Source organism: Watersipora subatra, chromosome 5 (assembly GCF_963576615.1).
Source record: "Watersipora subatra chromosome 5, tzWatSuba1.1, whole genome shotgun sequence".
NCBI classification, from domain to species: domain Eukaryota; kingdom Metazoa; phylum Bryozoa; class Gymnolaemata; order Cheilostomatida; family Watersiporidae; genus Watersipora; species Watersipora subatra.
Window position 1 is genome coordinate 53446737 of NC_088712.1, and position 19796 is coordinate 53466532.

General features: G+C 39.9%; 1 protein-coding gene across 4 annotated transcripts in view; it reads right to left on the bottom strand.

The window, feature by feature from the left end:
- Positions 1 to 413: 413 nt before the first annotated feature.
- LOC137396418 (motile sperm domain-containing protein 2-like) overlaps positions 414 to 19796 on the bottom strand; it is a 44111-nt gene continuing 24728 nt past the window's right edge. For 2 of the 4 annotated variants that reach the window (XM_068082689.1, XM_068082693.1), the window contains exons 12-15: positions 17410 to 17519; positions 6119 to 6232; positions 4362 to 4506; positions 2772 to 3546 (exon numbers count right to left, since the gene is read on the bottom strand). In XM_068082689.1, coding sequence (XP_067938790.1) covers positions 4369 to 4506; positions 6119 to 6232; positions 17410 to 17519 — 362 coding nt within the window. In that variant the 3' untranslated portion in view covers positions 2772 to 3546; positions 4362 to 4368. Of the gene's footprint in view, positions 886 to 1425; positions 1558 to 2771; positions 3547 to 4361; positions 4507 to 6118; positions 6233 to 17409; positions 17520 to 19796 lie in introns of those variants that run through there. The other 2 variants (XM_068082692.1, XM_068082690.1) reach the window with 2 other exon arrangements.

The following is a 19796-nucleotide window of genomic DNA, read 5'->3' on the forward strand; positions in this document are numbered from 1 at the left end:
GCAGTAAACATTACCTATTGCTGTGAGCATTATGTCATACTGTGTATTACATTGCAGTAAACATTACCTATTGCTGTGAGCATTATATCTAAGAAAAGAAGATCAACATTGAATACCATGAAAATTCCGTCCAAATATCACTTTTGTACACATTTGTCTGCAGGACTATTAATTGTCAAATAATAAATAAATAGTCTCAAGTTAATAATCTAGAGCTAAAGCGTAGCCAGGACCCTCAAATTCAGTCACCGTATGAGCAGAAAAGACTAGTTGAAAAACACAAAACTGTCACATCTTTATATATCTGAGTTGTCAAGAATCACCCAGTTTTAGGGAACTATCATAGCCCGAAAGCCACTTGTTTACAGATAACAAGATAGCTAATTTTTTAGCCGCTACACCTTGATGCGCTTGTAACAATAGTCATTGGTATATTTGGTAAATGGTACACCCTGCTATTTGTAACAACAGCAAGCAACTGAGTGCTCCGAAGAACAAAATACCAAATGTTGCAGGGGAAAAATATTTGAATCGACAGCAGCATAAAAACTCCATGCACGTGCAAACTTCTCTCTTGCTGTTACTGTATAGGTCTACTGTATACAAATAACATTGCTTACCCTCTATACAAAGCCAACATTGCCATGAGTTAGTTTTGATTATTTTTACCCAAACAGTATATATAAAGTATTTACATAACTAAGGTGCTTGGAATAGGTTAACTATACCCATTTTAGGTTATTATTTTCCATGCCGGGGCTATGGTGAGCTGACATTGTTTCCAGAGTGAGGATAGGATTGCAGCTGCACACAGACCAAAATTCTCAACTTTTGAAGCGGTCCTTGGCCAATCCTTAAAGTTCTTGCATTTTTCATTTGCAAACTCTGAAACGTTTGTCAGAGGAACGTGCTTAGGCATTTGAGATGCGCTACTACGTTAAACAAGAAACCTATCACAGTATGTACATATATCTTTTCAGTGGGCGGTCCATAATCATTTTTATCGAAAAAATGTTCTACAAATGGTGCCACCACAAAAAATAAATTAAAAGGTATTGGCCTGTGGTGTAATAAACTTATACATAGTTTAGTTTTACTTGTTATATCAGCTGGACGTAAATATTATCAAATATTCGCTAGTGTTTATAGTAGTAAACACTGGATGAGTGGTTGGGAGCTAAAAAGCAGGCATGTGTAGATGCAGGCATGTTCTTTGCAAGCAATAGAATGCAAATCCTCAAAACAATTCGGCATGAGAAACACATAGGCAGACCACCAGATGGACAATAATAACTTAATTACTGCAATATTATATAAATATGAAGCTCATAAATATCAAAGAGGTTGTTATAACCAACACAAAATATGTACAGATTCCATTACTAGAAGCGTGCAGAGATCTACATGCATGTAAATGCAGCATTTGAGGAGATGCCAGTGCATCAGCACTGGATAATGCTTCATCTGTTTATCAGAGAATATGGCTGTTCGTCACTATGAATACTTCTATAGGTATAGTGGTTAGTCGACCTTTGACAGAATCATGGCGTTCATAACCTTGGTACACAAAAGACATAATTTGGGGAAATGACTGTCATTTTTAGTAAGATTGTGAGTATCACAAAAAATCCAATATAAGTGAGAAGAGAGGCTGGATCAAATTTCTCTATCAACATGAACGAGTAGTGAATTCAACCTTAAAATCGGTAATCTGTCCATCAGTGGACACATTTTGTTAAAATTTGTCACTAAACAGACTATTATTTGAAACGTACAGAGGTGTAGAAGTCCAGTGTATGTGTGTAGGATACCTGGTCATTAAGGGTATATCAACGACAGAGAAGTTCAGTGTATGTGTGTAGGATATCTGGTCATTAAGGGTATATCAACGACAGAGAAGTCCAGTGTATGTGTGTAGGATATCTGGTCATTAAGGATATATCAACGACAGAGAAGTCCAGTGTATGTGTGTAGGATATCTGGTCATTAAGGAAGTGTACTTGGTTTTACAGGTGTTAACAAATGAGCTGATGGTTTCCATTCCAAAATAAAGTGTTTGTGACAATAAAATAAAGTTTGTGACATATTACTAGGCCTATGGTTCAATCACACAACTGAGTTGGTGGTTTATATCACAATACAAAACTCGAGCATGTCATGTTGGGCTAGCAATTATGTTAAGTTCTTGAAGTCATACTGGTTCCTTAATTAGCCCAACTGCTCAGCAGCCTTGCTAAACCATATCCTGGACTGGCCATTATTATGATCAATAAAATCACATAATCAAATAATTATTTAAAAAATAATTTGAGCTGAAATATTTTGTACTGTAGATTATTGGCAGCAGAATGACATAAAATCCATAAAAAGAAGCTCGGCTTCTAACATAGCAATTATAAAATAAATCTTTGAAAAAACAAATAAAAATAAAATTTAACGAACTCTAAAGAGAACAAAAAAATTAATTTAATGAGCTCTAAAAGAGCTAGTGAACTCAAAAAACGAATTGAAATTAAAGTTAATGATTGTAGTAGAAGTACTAAACATGAAGCAAAACAACTTGATCCTTTCTTAGACTGATCTCGTAACTCAAATAACCTTGTATTTACATCTGTTCTGAAAGCTTAATTGAGCAAGAATGTAGATGTTATGACAACAAGATAACAACAATAGGAAAGATAATGACACGCAAAGAGAAAACAACTCTACAACGAAATGAAAACCTTTTCAAAGTACATAGTAGTTGACTTGCATAACAATGATAAGCCATGGAGCTTGGTAAATGACTGTATTAGCAAATAAAAACATAATTTAATATCAGCAAAGGCTTTTGCACAATTTTTTGGGCAAATATAATGTATATCTATGGAATAAATGAAGCCCTAAAAGAACAACAGAACCATTCACCAATAAAGCCGCAGCCAGCTTAAAGAGGCAAAGGATAAGTACCCTGCGATAGGAACTTGCGTAGATAAAACAGAGACTTGCGTAGAAGCATCAAACGTTGTACATAAAAACATTGCGATAAAGATTGTGGATAAATCAGATTATAAAGATTGGCAATATACAAGTTGAATTGATTCAGCAAAGTGGAAACATAAATGTCTTGTAGTGAAATAGTTTACAAAAATGCTAAGGTCTCCATTAGTGAAGAAAACAAAACGAAACTTTTTACTCCTGTGAGTGATGGAACAGATTGGCGGATAGCTAGAGATAGTCAGGGTTTATAACCGTGATATACTTTAATATAATAACAAGTCTGAAACCTTTCTCACATTATGATTCGATTCGGCAAGAAGCGAAGAAATATATTTTGAACTCGCGGCAAAGAAATAAGCTGCCTATGCACTCTTATGTTATGCTGACCAGGGGTGTGACAACTCCTTTCCATTGATGTGCTGGCAAGTGTCTGCACAGAGTAATCAATTTGTCATATTTTAGCAAAAAACAATCTAATGAAACAAATCATCCGTCTGTCATGTTCACGTGCAGAAATTGCATGCAGTTTTGTCGAATCTTGTCAATTCTAGACAGAATCTTGTCTTTCTAAAAAATTGAATTAGAAACCTTAAATAGCTAACATGTTTTATGAGTAATTTTTCAGCCTAATGCAAGCAGAGCTCAAAATACTCAAGTGAGCATGTCTATCCGATAGTAGACTATTTCTGTCTTCAGAGCCTCTAAAGATGCTCTGACAAAGGTGAGAAACATAAACATGCAGCTCTAAACAGCATGATAAAAAACTGAGTGGGCAGAATTGTAATCTTGATCCTGTTTTCTATCATATATTTGCAATTAAGTTGAATAAAGCTGTAATAAAATACAACACAAGGCATTCTGTTATCACTTTTAATGGCCTACTCTGGAGTAAGCCAAATTGGTGTGAACTGATGTGTGCTATGTGAGAAGACAACTCCTTTACAGTGGAAAAGGGAACTATGCAAAAAATAATAGCAAGTATAGTACGTAGTTTATAAGGCGGTGCTGTCAATGACTGTGCTATCTTTTCTTTTCTGATCACAATTGAAAGACAAATGTTTGGCTGTCAAAAGAAATAGTACAAAAACCGAAAACAATCAGAACAACTCAAGAGTTGCCTTTCCTCGGTGCGCATGAAATTTAATTTGTCGCTCACGCTCAGCCAGGGCCTGCTGGTTGGCTTATCACAAAGACCTATTTTGTATGTTTTGACATAAAATATATTTAACGACTGAGGAAGCGTGTGAAGTTTGAATAAACTTGACCAAATAATGTGGAACCACATGCACACAATGACGCAGTGGGATTTGTTGATAGAGATTTTCGGACTTCTTTTGTAGGCATCAAACAGTGTAATGAAGGCGGTGAGGAAGAAAACTAACCTGATGACTACTTGAAAGCAATCATGGCAATGACAAGTACGAGCAAGGAGACAACAGTCTTGAGCAGCCAGTTGAGACGAAAGATATGATCCTCAAGGGTAGCGAGACGACCTTCCAGTTGTGAGACTGCATCACTAGGGAGACTCTATAACAAATACATTAACTTCCTGTTCGCTACAGCCATGGTAAGTCCATTATAAATACGCTTCTATCTTGTGATTCATTACATAGCATTACCGTACTTTTCGGACTATAAACCACACCCCTATATAAGCCGCATCTGCTTTATTTTCCAAAAAACGATAATAAAGCAATGCATAGGCTGCACCTTTGTATAGGCCGCAGACTCAGGATGGTGCTTTTTAACACAGCAGCAACTTTGCTGTATAAAACGGAACAGTGCCTAACAGCACTGTTTTGTATTAACCGACGCTTTTTAACCTAGTGCCTAACGGAACAGTATCGTTAGGCATTGTTTCGTATTTTCTTTCACCGCTAGAGGCGCACTAACCGAAGATTCTGGTTAATGCACCCTAGCGGTGAAAGAAAAAGCCACAGATTAGCCACACCCTTATATAAGCCGCATAGCTCAAATCATCAGAAAAAAGTAGTGGCTAAGAGTCCGAAAAGTACGGTATATAGCTAAATTTATGCATGCAAAGTTCAATTTGCTAAATTACTGGTAGTAAATTTACTTAAAAACATTTTAAACATTAAAATGTTTTAAAATATATCTATTTTGTTATGTTTAGCATCTATTTTAATTTAACACATATGCTTTACAGAGAACTCTGCCTATAGAGAAACGTCATTTAACATTATTGAGAACCGCATCAGCCAAACAAGCGAAAGCCTGACTGAACCGCCGACTGCATCATTTGACGAGAGTACATCTATTATGCTAATTTTCATCCTCAAGTCCTGTTCGTTTGCAATTGTTATCAGGTCAGCATATCACCACAATTGTGAAAAGTACAAATACTGTCCGGGTGGTCATTCCTAGCTTGGTATCATATCCTATAGAATTTGAATATGGGCAATGGCAGCAAACTTGTTCACGTGCGGATTGTGTGCTTTCGAATATACCGTACTATAAGCATAAGGCACACTATTGGAGGACATGTGAAATGTTACGATTCCAATCGCGTATCATTTACAGTTTTAGAATAATTATGGTAGCTTTGCTTTGATATGGATGAACAAGGATACTCAATGATCGAGTTGTTTGGGTCCATTGACAATGAACAATGCATGCAGATGCGTCACTAAAAGCCTTGATCTGAGATCGTAACAAATATTTTAAAGATTTTTAGGCTACGAGAATGAAATGCTTGCCTTATAACAAACATATTTGATGTAAAAAATGTTTATTGAATTCATTCGCAGTCATGGATAAAGTAAGTTTATTTCAGTCAAATATTAATGTACAGGATAGCCCCAGGTTTATAGATATGCATAGAATTGAATGAATGTTGACCGCGTACCCCATTTCATGACACACATTTTAAAAATATTTTGTCTTGGGTAATCCCTAAGACCCACAAATATAATCAAGTTTTAGGACCATCTTAATCAACTTATGAACTGATTCAAACTTACATAAAATGTATTATAACCAAAACATATAAAGAGATGCTTAGAAGTATATGTTCAACAATTTCTCAAAGCTTGAACTACAGAGTCTTACTGTCACCTGCATCAGCTGTCACCACTATACAACTACAATTATACTGTGACAGAACTAACAATAGACACACCTTACTGCTGGAGGTAACAGGAGTTGTGAGAGATGGCGCTTCGGTAACAAGCTGACTGACAGATGCATCTAAATCCAGAGCAGCTTCATGACAACGGAGTTTGTGCTCATGAATCTGTGAAATCAACCAAAACATGAATTTACCAAAAAGATGGAGCTCTACAAGGATTTGAACTAGATAGAGAAAATAGGGATATTTTTATGCAAGGTGCTAGATTTAGTGATAGTTAGCCACCTTAATATTTCACCCACAATGAATCTAGGAGGTTTGTTTCTCGTTTCTTGTTTTGCTTGATAATGTCTGGTATCATTTAGATACGGTGTATATAAGGGCTACAACTTGTTCACATTTATCGCTGTAGCAGATTGATGCACTTAAACCAAGAATAATATTCAAACAATATTTAATACATCATCTCCGCAATAATTTATGCATTATAATTGGAGCATTATTTAAACAATAATTAGTGTATTATTTCAGCAATAATTAGTGCAATATTTCAGCAATAATAAGTACATTATGCTAGGAATAATTAGTGTTTTTTCAGCAATAATTAGTGCATCATTTGACCAATAATGCATTATTTCCTCAATAATTGGTGCATTATTTTAGCAATAATTAGTGCATTATTGCCACTATTTTTATATTTTGTCAATTTTATATTTATCATGAGTGACCTATTCACTTGCATTTATTCCTGGTGGGCTCCTTTTCACATCACTCATTTTCTTCCTCACAATAACTACCGGTGAGCTTCAGAGAATTTTTAACAAATTGTTTCGAAGATAATTGCACATGCTTTTCCATTACTTGGTGTTTTTATTATTAGAAAAGCACTGCCATTTTTCTTTTCCACATTAGCTACCACCCAGATTTAATTTTTTGTCATCTCTGATTGTAAAACTAGGAAAGGAAGGTATGAAGTAAAGTATAGTACATTAAGTCAACGTAAAACACACATGTACTGATTTGTTTTGAGAAACTTCTAACATCATGTTGAAGTAAATTCTACTCGACAAGGATAGACAACTCCCAACTCAAGAGCGAGTTCACACAACTTGATTCAATAAACAGACTTGCGGGTGAGCCGATAAACAGACTCGCGGGTGAGCCGATAAACAGACTCGCGGGTGAGCCGATAAACAGACTCGATGGTGAGCCGATAAACAGACTCGATGGTGAGCCGATAAACAGACTCGATGGTGAGCCAATAAACAGACTCGATGGTGAGCCGATAAACAGACTCGATGGTGAGCCGATAAACAGACTCGATGGTGAGCCGATAAACAGACTCGATGGTGAGCCGATAAACAGACTCGATGGTGAGCCGATAAACAGATTCGATGGTGAGCCGATAAACAGACTCGATGGTGAGCCGATAAACAGACTCGATGTTGAGCCGATAAACAGACTCGATAGTGAGCCGATAAACAGACTCGATGGTGAGCCGATAAACAGACTCGATGGTGAGCCGATAAACAGACTCGATGGTGAGCCGATAAACAGACTCGATGGTGAGCCGATAAACAGACTCGATGGTGAGCCGATAAACAGACTCGATGGTGAGCCGATAAACAGACTCGATGGTGACTTTTCTCAACTATTACACCCTAGCAAGCCAAGCGCAATAATTCTTGATGTTCGGTCAATAGCACTTATAGTGAATGCAGCTATGATACGCTGGCTAATATCACAATACTAAAGTCAGAAACAGTGACAAGAATGTTATACCTATTTGCTTTTCAACTCAAGCAGAGCTTGTTTGTAAAGAACGCAGTATCTTTATTGGTGTTATATCTCTCAGTACCAAGCAGTAACACAACCAACAATGATCAAACCGGCAGGTTATATAGCAATCCCAAGAAAAATCCACAAATTGATTGGCTGCACAGTAATCAGGTCAACCAATTCCACAATAGCACATTTCGAATAAAAAAACGATAACATTTGTCACTAACTAATCACGCAATACGAGTATTAATAATTTTTTTTGTGTTTGTATAGTAACATGCAAATCTTAGAACAATATGGTAATAAATGGTTAACATAAAAAAAATTGCTAGTATCACACATACATACACTCTACATTGAACAAGTGTTAAGCGTGCGCCTTATAAATGACTATTCAAATTTGTCTGAATTGCGATGAACGTAATATAGATCCGTTGAGTTAGCAATTTGAAGCTGCCGGATTATAGGCTTAGAAAAGACGTCATCAGCTCTTGCGCATTCTGACGTCTACAATTACGGGTACACACTGATTGACAGCTCATTCGTCTTTACAAGCATTAAGTGGGGTCCAAGACCATTCGCCCATCGGTAGATCCTATCGGGGACGACAGTGACCCTCTCAGGCTACCAGTCAAAATCGATTTTTGAGTGCCAGTAGTCTCACCAACCACCTCAGCCCTTTTTAGGGCTATCATTTCCGTTTTAAGGGTTTGTTCTGCGACGACAATGGTGGAAACTCGGTGTCGTAATTGTCGTCCACTTTTTTTATTACACTGTCCCCTCCTAAGGCAGAATTCTGTCCCAGAATGGCTGATAGCTTATCATTGTCTGTTTGCATTTTGTTGAGCCAATAATTTTGTAGATGCATTGGCTTCTTGCTTACCCTAGAAGGTCGCTGCTTTACGTCAGGGTTGGTTGGCTTCACTGACGTTTCCGCGGCAGGGGGTTCGGGCTCAAAACTAGTTGCTACATCTTCTGCACTTCCCACAAAGCTTGGTCTGCGAGCCCGAGCATTCTCTCCCGGAGGAGCGCTTGTACCAGCTTCCTGGTACAGTTTAATCCGGCCTTCGTGCTGTACAGACAATTTTCCGTTTCGCTCCATTTCGTACGTTTGATAGGGCAGAGATTTTGAAATGCGGTAAGGCCCAACATACTTGGGTTGAAGTTTTGTTCCTCTACCTTTTGTCTTAAAGTATGATTTGAGCCAGATTTGATCACCTTTGACAAATTTTGGCTCTTCTTCACTGTCATCCGTCCGAGGTTTGCATTTTTGATGCTGTCGTAGTTTTATGTATGCGGTCTGCATGTCTTTTTGTAGTTGTGCAGCATATTCGTCCTCTGTAAAATCCAACCCGGTTGGGTAGTTGACCAGGAGGTCATGCGGCAGTCGGACATTTCGCCCTAGCATCAATGAGTTGGGCGTCTCTCCAGTGCTTCGATGTGGCGTAGCCCGTATGATTCGCATGATTTGGGGCACTAGGCGATCCCATTCTTGGTGTTCTGACTCGGCCAGCATAGCCCTCAAGGAATTTCCCAGTGTCCGGTTCAATCTTTCCACTATCGAATTTCCCTGGGGATGATAGGGAGCGCAACGGGTTTTCTTGCAGTTCCATAATTCACAGCAGGCCCTAAATAGAGCTGACTCAAACTGTGCTCCTTGGTCCGTGTGTATTGTTTCAGGGATCCCAAAGTAGCTAAACACTCGCTCATCTAGAACCTTAGCTACTGTTGAGGCCTGCCCATCACGGATTGGAATGGCGTCGTACCATCTGGTGAAATGATCTGCGAGGACTAAAATCTGGGTGTTACCGTCGGCAGTCTCTGGCAGGGGCCCACATAAATCTACCGCAATAACCTGCCATGGTCTTCCGGCCCCCAGCTTGTTTTGGAGATCAGAGTGTCGGTGGCGTGCTGGTTTTGCTTTCTGACAAGCAACACATCCATTCACCCACTTCCTGACATAACTCGTCATGCCAGGCCAAAACCAATTTTGGCGGATTATGGCCAGGGTCTTATTAAAACCAAGATGGGCAGATTGGTGCGCAGTCTGTGTTACCTCTGCTTGTTTAACACGGGGACATATCACCCTTGAGACTCGTCTACTCTGATAAGGCAACTCTACGTGCAGCACACCAGATTCGTCTAATTTTAGGTGCTCCCATAATTTAACTAGCTTTTCTGCCTGCCATCCCAGGTACCGGCCTGAAGGGGGTTTCTGTTCCCGGACCCCATGATACACATCGCCAATGTGCTCATCCAACTCCTGAGCCTTGGCCAAATCAATTTGCTGTCCCGCTAGATGAGTGGATACTGCATCAATGCGTACTGGCTGCATTTGGGATGCTTCGGGAACAAGGTAGCGTTGGCATTGCTTGCAATCTTGGCAGATCTGCCGACTTAGTCCGTCTGCATTATTATGTTTCAGCCCCTTGCGGTGCTTCAAGGTAAATTCGAATTCCGAGAGTACCTCGAACCATCGGGCTAGCTGACCTGTCGGCGTTGAAGCTCGCAGTAACCATGGCAAGCTGGCATGGTCAGTGCGTATCTCAAATCTCCGTCCATATAGTTGCGGACGGAAATGTTTTAGGGCCTTCACAATAGCCAGTAGCTCCAGCCGCGTCACACAATAGTTCGCTTCTTCCGGTGAGTGCATCTTAGAATAGTATGCAATTACTCTCTCTTGACCACCTTGTTCTTGTGCCAGGACCGCTCCAGAAGCCACTTGGCTTGCGTCCGTATCTAGAATGAATGGTTTCGAGTAGTCCGGATAGGCCAGCACCGGTGCAGTTGTCAGATGATTCTTGAGAGTCTGAAAGGCATGCTGACACTCGTTGTCCCAGCAAAATTCTGCTCGGGTAGAACACAACTGGCTGAGTGGTCGAGATAACTCTGCATAATTTGCAATGAACCTGCGGTAATACCCACAAGTGCCCAAAAAGGCCCTGACATCAGACTTATGCTTGGGCAAGGGCCATTCGCTAACAGCTTCAATTTTGGTCGCATCGGTTTCCACCCCATCAGCGCTCACCACATGCCCCAGGTAATGTACCCTCTCCCCGAAAAGCGTGCATTTAGATGGCTTCAGCTTTAATCCGGCAGCCTGGAGTCTGTGAAAGACCTCTTCTAAGCGTTCTAGGTGAGTGTCAAAATCGGCAGAGAACACAATTATGTCATCTAGGTAGATCAACAGTGTGCGCCAATGCAAGCCCCGTAGAACTGTTTCCATTAATCGTTCGAATGTAGATGGTGCTGAGGTAAGGCCAAAAGGAAGAACTTGCCACTCCCAAAGACCGGATCTAGTAGTAAAAGCGGCAGCTTCCTTGGCAGAACTTTCTAGCTCCACTTGCCAATAGCCACTGGCAAGATCTAGAGTACTGAACCACTTGCTACCACCCAAGGCATCCAAGCTATCATCAATTCTAGGGAGAGGGTATGCATCCTTGGTGGTGAGTTCGTTCAGCTTACGGTAGTCCACACAGAAGCGCCAGCTGCCGTCTTTCTTTTTCACCAACACAACTGGGGAGCTCCAAGCGCCATGGCCCTCCTTGACTAGGCCATGTTCCTTGAGCTCTTGCACTTGCTTTTCTATTTCTGCCTCTTGAACCGGGCCATGCCGATAAGGCCTTTGTTTGATGGGTCGTGCATCTCTAACCAAAGGAATGGTATGCTGGACAACAGCTGTCCTTCCAAGATCATACTTGCCTGTACTAAAAATTGACTGATTTTTCTGCAATAACCCCATTGCCCTTTTTACTTGGTTATCGTCCAACCTATGGCACCATTGTTGAAAAGCATTCTCAAGGTCTTCCGGAAGCGCTCCATTGGTCGGCCCCATGCTTGGGTTATCTTCCACCGCCCCAACTATGGAACAGCTTGCGATGACCTGTCGCGATTTCAGCTCAATTTCCGCATCTGAATAGTTCATTATGCGTATACAGACATCTTGATTTTTCGGTTGATGTATGGATGAGGCCACTACTAGCCCTGGCAGCCCACCATTGTGCTCTATACACGCTGCCCCATGCCTCCAAACGCGATTCAACCTAGCTTGAACGAGCTTCTCACTACGGGGTGGAATGGATGTAGTGTATTTGGCCTGGACCTTGACCTGCAAGGGCTCTCCGTTGGCAGCGCAGCAATCGATCTTGTCCTTGGCAGACCAGCTGATTGTTCTTGAAATCAATCTGGCAGTTAAAGTTCTTGAAGAAGTCAAAACCCAGCAGGATATGGTTATCTATTTCGGCAATGATGAAGTTCGTTACAAATACTTCATTGCCCAACTTCAATGTGACTTTTGTTGTCCCTTCAAATGGAATTCGTTGGCCATCTGCAAGCACACCCTGGCCTTCAACAGGTAGGGGGTGGGTGAAGGAAGACGGGGGTAGCTGTTGTAGGACTCTTTTAGGAATTATGGAACGGGAACAACCACTATCGAGAAGAAGCGTAAATTTTGTCTTTCCTACCTGAGCCCGAACATAATACGATGTGGCCTCGGAAGGTTGACAGAAACTAACTAGTGTGTCACCCCTTAGGTTTGGTTCAGCTTGTCCGGGGCCTATGACTGCTGAACTGATTCGTTTCCCGCCTTCTTTTGTCTGCAGTCACGAGAAATATGTCCTAAACCCTGGCAATTGTAGCAGCGTATGTCCTTGGTGGTTCGAGGCCTCCGGTTAGCCGCCAGTCCATTTAACAGCTCTCGCTGGGAGGTTGCCAACTGTCTTTGTGATTCCACCAATTTCTGGGTTAGTTCCATTTGCATGGAAGCAAATTTATCCAGCATTTCCTTTTGAGAGTTGCGAAACTCTTCAGCCTGCAGCTCTATTTGCTTCTTTAGGTCTTGGACGTCCTCTGTCTCTAACCGGTGGATCCCTACATCGGCAGTTGTCATTGAGCGATATTTATGGATGATATCGACTGCCTCTGCGAGAGAACTTGGTGGTGACAACCGTAATGTTCATGCCAATTGTGGCATTGTTGACACTGCACACAGAACTTCCTGTTTCGCTTGTTGATCCTGTTGATCAGTCGTTAAATTTGGGTACGCCTTTTTCACCAATGTCATTACTTTTTCCCCAAATTTATGAACGCTTTCTTTAGGTTTTAACTTCAACCCCCGCAAAAGAGTATTTGCCATATCTGTAGTGAGTCCATACTGCGATTGTAGCTTATCGTACACTTCCTCACATGAGTCGCCATTAGTTCCCATTGTAGCAGGGCCCTTTAGGGATAGCCGAAGACGTAGCTTCTTCTCAGCATCACTCCATCTATTATGTTTAGCAATGGCTTCATAGCTAGTGATGAATGTGTCTACATCTTCTGTTCCATCAAATGTGGGTGCGGGGATTGGATGATGTGGTGGGACAGCTGCCTTCATGTGTGGCCGCCCTATTTCTTCCTCATCACCACTGTAATGGTCATGACACCCCCGTTCCATTTCTAGCCTCTCTTTCTCTAACCTTTCCTTTTCTAACCTCTGTCGTCGAGTGCGTGTAGGCATTCTGGGTTCGTCTAGATTGCTCTAGCAGAAATATCCCACTGCTGCCACCAGTGAAGTAAATTCTACTCGACAAGGATAGACAACTCCCAACTCAAGAGCGAGTTCACACAACTTGATTCAATAAACAGACTTGTGGGTGAGCCGATAAACAGACTCGCGGGTGAGCCGATAAACAGACTCGCGGGTGAGCCGATAAACAGACTCGATGGTGAGCCGATAAACAGACTCGATGGTGAGCCGATAAACAGACTCGATGGTGAGCCGATAAACAGACTCGATGGTGAGCCGATAAACAGACTCGATGGTGAGCCGATAAACAGACTCGATGGTGAGCCGATAAACAGACTCGATGGTGAGCCGATAAACAGACTCGATGGTGAGCCGATAAACAGACTCGATGGTGAGCCGATAAACAGACTCGATGGTGAGCCGATAAACAGACTCGATGGTGAGCCGATAAACAGACTCGATAGTGAGCCGATAAACACACTCGATGGTGAGCCGATAAACAGACTCGATGGTGACTTTTCTCAACTATTACACCCTAGCAAGCCAAGCGCAATAATTCTTGATGTTCGGTCAATAGCACTTATAGTGAATGCAGCTATGATACGCTGGCTAATATCACAATACTAAAGTCAGAAACAGTGACAAGAATGTTATACCTATTTGCTTTTCAACTCAAGCAGAGCTTGTTTGTAAAGAACGCAGTATCTTTATTGGTGTTATATCTCTCAGTACCAAGCAGTAACACAACCAACAATGATCAAACCGGCAGGTTATATAGCAATCCCAAGAAAAATCCACAAATTGATTGGCTGCACAGTAATCAGGTCAACCAATTCCACAATAGCACATTTCGAATACAAAAACGATAACATTTGTCACTAACTAATCACGCAATACGAGTATTAATAATTTTTTTTGTGTTTGTATAGTAACATGCAAATCTTAGAACAATATGGTAATAAATGGTTAACATAAAAAAAATTGCTAGTATCACACATACATACACTCTACATTGAACAAGTGTTAAGCGTGCGCCTTATAAATGACTATTCAAATTTGTCTGAATTGCGATGAACGTAATATAGATCCGTTGAGTTAGCAATTTGAAGCTGCCGGATTGTAGGCTTAGAAAAGACGTCATCAGCTCTTGCGCATTCTGACGTCTACAATTACGGGTACACACTGATTGACAGCTCATTCGCCTTTACAAGCATGAAGTGGGGTCCAAGACCATTCGCCCATCGGTAGATCCTATCGGGGACGACAGTGACCCTCTCAGGCTACCAGTCGAAATCGATTTTTGAGTGCCAGTAGTCTCACCAACCACCTCAGCCCTTTTTAGGGCTATCATTTCCGTTTTAAGGGTTTTGTTCTGCGACGACAATGGTGGAAACTCGGTGTCGTAATTGTCGTCCACTTTTTTTATTACAATGTGATGATAATAACTTGGAATGTTGAGACAAATAATCACTAAAATTGTTAGCCGTAGGTCAAGAAATCCATAAGTAGAAATGATTTTAATTGCTGTACGTAAAGCAAATATATATAGCGCTGCATTTGAAGCAGTTATACGCACCAATATATAAAGCATTCCTTTATTAAAAGATGAATTTTAAAACGTATGTAAAAACAACAACAAAAACAAAACCACGAGTTTAATCAACTTAGTTCGATAAAATATTCACTCTTCTACAAAATCCTCAGTTTTCATCCTCGATATCCGAATTAAACAGCTGACCTATTTCACTGTTCAACATTCCTGGTTCCTCTTCATTATCGCTTCAGTCAGAATCGTTGGCTGTTTGCGATTCAACATTGATGCCAGCTTTCTTGAAAGCTTTATTAAAATGGGCTGGCTTTGCCTTAGCCCATGCATGCACAATCAATCCACATATGGTGCCGTAACGTGCCTGTTGCTGTCTGTAGTTTAAACTGAGCCTCATGAGCATGTAGCTTTACCAATTCCATTGAAAAAGGGAATTCTTTAAACAAGTAGCAATTAGTAGCACACCTCCACTGTACACCTAGCAGGGGTTTTAATTGTTTTAGGGAGAAATGGTCCGTGGAGCATGATCGTAGTCCACTTACTAAAGGCACTTAACAGATTTTAAAACTCAGTCCACACACAGCATGGTATTAATAGGTGCACCAACAATTTAACAAAAAATTTTAAGCCTTGAAGTGCGCCTTTTGGGGTAAAAAACACAGTATTTGTTATGTTCCTGTATGAATAATAACACAAGATGTGGTTTATTCACTCTAATAGTATGTATTGCATTAACATGTAGAGACAACAAGGAAAGTATAACAGTAATAAATGTTACCTGTATGAATAATTACACAAGATGTGGTTTATTCACTCTCATAGTATGTATTGCATTAAACTGTAGAGACAACAAGGAAAGTATAACAGTAATAAATGTTACCTGTATCAATAATAATACAAGATGTGGTTTATTCACTCTCATAGTATGTATTGCACTGTTGCCTTCCAGACCTAGTTTATATAACCATTAGCTATGGCTAATTAATAAATAGCTAAACAAAAGCATAACTTGTTTTAAAATATTTAGCTATATTAGAATAGATAGCGCAAAGTTAGCTTGATTTAAGCTTTATGATGGCAATCTAAAGGGGTGGTCACACGAGCGCCGAACCGAACTAAATGACGCAAAACGACGTCGCTGTCAGCTGTAAAAAGTTTGGCCGAAGACATTTCTGACCGAAACGAACCATTTCGGTCCTGCTCGAAATTTCGTGGCCAAACCCTTGCTCTTATTGGCTAGTTAAAATTCTAAATCTCCTTACTTGCGTGTGAGCAAAGTTGAAAAAGAAATGGGATGATACATTTATTTCGTTAAATAAACAACATGAAGCAATTTACGACAAGGCTCACTCGGACTAGTGATTGTGTTGCATAAATGTAAGATGTTGCACTTGAGTTTTGCATAAATGTAAGAGAATGGTTGTGATTTTCTTTCGTGTAGAATATAAGTAATGTGTCATATTCATCCTGATGAAGTATCGTTGACTGATTTATTTATGTAAGACCGCAGTACTATGATAAAGACTGTTTTTGTTTGTTATGTACTAAGTATAGAAAAACATTCATATGTTAATAAAAAATATAATTATGTTGATGGGAAGGGTTGGCAAAATCTTTGTATCGAGTGAGTTATTTTGAGCAGCTGAACGATCTTCTCATAAATCTGCTGTGTAATTATAATTGTTCCTCAAAGTTTTTTGTTTATAATAGAAATATTTAACTCAAATAGATAAAAACTACCAACGAAAGTGTCCTGTCTCTATACGTATGGTATCTAGGAAGCAAAGTGACTTCGCATGCCGTGTGACATGTGCCACGAACCGAACCAGCCTCCGAACCGATCCTTCATCGGTTCGGTGCTCGTGTGACCACGCCTTAACAGTATTCTATCACAACTATCAAAATTTTGGCTGCACATTGTGTAAATAAGGAACTTTTTATAAGATTCATATCAAGTCAGTGGCACGTTCTTTGCAATAGTTCATGACACCAACTTGTCCTAGACTTTCCTTATTTGTGTAAGCAATTCTTCGATGATCAAGATGTCTGCTTATTTTACTACAAGCAGAGGCTGTGCTTGTTTTTAAGAGCTAATGTTGTACAAACAATGTCTCTGCGATCTTGTCTGGACGTGTCTGAGTCCAGTGCCAAGGGAACCTCAACGATCAGACACACCCAGTTGCACAGAGCAATTTAAGGTTGGATGGCATTCCTGTCACTACCGACCTGTTGTTTGCAGGTCAGGCGTGCTAGATCACTAGACCACGGCTGTTCTCGGCACCTACCCGGAAGTTCTCGGGACAAGGAAAGTACCATAACGTTATCAGGAAGTTGATATACTAATGTATTAAAATTGTTGCACAATTTTTATAATTAATACTTTCTTTACTTACATCAGAAAACATTTCTTGTCAAGAACTGAACTAATGGAAACTGGTCATAAAATCAGCTTCTCTCATCAAACCTTCAAACCTCTTCTCAAACCTTCAGGAAAAATGAGCCATTCACCTGAGACTTGTTGATACTCTTCCAAAAGGCTGCCAGCTCACGCGGATTCATGTTGTCAGAATTGAGTTTTGTAGAAAGCACGAGGAACTTGTCTCTTTTGATCTCCTGACCTGAAAAGCAAAAACATCCAAAGACTCGTGGAAGATGATACAATTAACTAACTATTGATCAACAAACAGCCTGCTTTTGACCAAACATTGCTTGCTGAATTGAACTTACCTACTTACCTACTTACCTACAATATTATTAATATACAAAGGAAATGTGTAATATGAATGAGTCATAACAAACTTTACATTAAATAAAGACGGACTTGCACGAACTTTAGTAGAAGTTATCAGAAAGTATCATATTTTTCTATCCTTTGTGATTGTTTTTGTTTGTTTGAGATGATCTGACTGCCAGGATGTTTCAAGATTAAAATCGACGCAACTTGATTGCGGTTAAATGCATCAACGAGAAATACATGCGGACTGACATGACTAGTTGCTATTGTTGCTATAGTTGATATCGGCTAATGGTACAGGTTACAGCAGTACAGGTCTCTGTTCCGTCAGCCTCTTTGCAACTATAGACACATAATCACACTTTCGCTTGATCATAGTGTTTCAACCGCAGTTAAGTTTTGTCGATTTTAATCTTGAAACATCCTGGCAGTCAGATCACTTCAAATATAAAAATCAACCACAAATAACAGAAAAATACGATATTTTCTGATAAAATCTACTAAAGTTACATGCAAGTTCTATGCCATCTCTTGGCATCAGCCACAAAGTAAAAGCTGCCAAAGCTGACAATATCTGGCAGCCTCGAACCTGGCAGCTCACAAGCTGAGAGTATCTGGCGGCTCACAAACTGAGAGTATCTGGCGGCTCACAAGCTGAGAGTATTTGGTAGCTCACAAGCTGAGAGTATCTGGCAGCACTACCTTTTCCAATACAACTTCAGCATAGAATGTGCCTGCTAGAATCATATTAAAATAATCATAGCTGACAGTTTTAAACTTTTTGCTCTGGTTCAATTGATTAACTGAAGAAAAGAACATGCTGTTCATGATAGTCTGTACTTAACTATCCTAAAAACGCACAAGTTCTGTGAATATACATGTAACAGACCCTTAAAAACTTTTTAGCAAAGATTTTCATGAACAAATTGATATTTATAATAGCATTAACAAGAAACTGAATTGCTACTGAGACTTGACTAACTATGGCTCGAGTAGACTCCTGAAACTTCCTCGTACATTATTTTACGATATCAGCTAATGAGATAGACTGGTGCGTGTGGCGTGTTAGTTCAGGGAGATTATGCCATAGTTGAACTTTCTCACTTGTGATAAAAAATGCTTGAAAATTGAAGAGAATGAATAGAATGGTAGACACAGACTCAAAGGACTTATAAAAACTGCATACTGCGGTGTTGTTTAGTAACTCACATCCCATAAATGTAACATTATGGTTCAATAAGCGTCACTTTGTACAGTGATACTTTGAGATACGAGTTTTATCTGTTCAGGACCCGAGCTTGGATTCCAAAAATCTAGTATTTACAACAATATCATTTCTCAATGATCAACATATTTGATAGCATCCTTATTTTTAAGGATATTACATATTGTTGATGCGCTGCTATTGTATGCCTTGCTAACTCATTCCCTTGTATGCCATCTTTTGCTTTTGTATGATTTTTTGCTTTTATCCTGATAGCCAGTATCACTTTCTTTTCTCGTTTAATAGCCTTCTCTACAAACTTCTTTAAAATTCCACTGAATATGGGATAAATTATGACACAATACACATATATCATGCTCACAAACCCAATCCAATTGAAAAAGATACGTTTATACAATTCAGATAACATGAGTTAAAGAATGATGAATGCTCTTCTTCCCTGCACAATCACTCCAATCGCTCCCATCGTTCCACTAACCACCAAATAAGCCAAGTTCTTGTTTCCCAATTTATCTCGGATTTCATGCAGAAATTCAGCTCGAATTTGGACTCAAATTTTGATGAATTCGTATCTTAGGCGCCTCGCATCTCAAGGCATCATTGTATGTATGTATTTTCATTATTTTAATATACCACATATAAAAGGTAAGAAATTTGTAGAAAAATGAGGGTCCATATGCGCAATAGCAAAGCTAATCATGGCGCCGAACCCAAGTCAGCAGACAAAACAGCTAAAAGTCAATAGACCTAAGCTATCCCAGTAATCCAAGCAGATGTTGTTTCAAAGTCACTTTAAATTTGTGAGCATTGGCAATCAAGCGTAGACGGCCAGGCAATAGGTTCCAAGCCTGTGCCATCCGATAAGAGACCTGTCTATGTTTACACGTAGTAGAAGAAAACAGGAGTGGAAGAGATAGTAATGAATGTCTAGTAGGG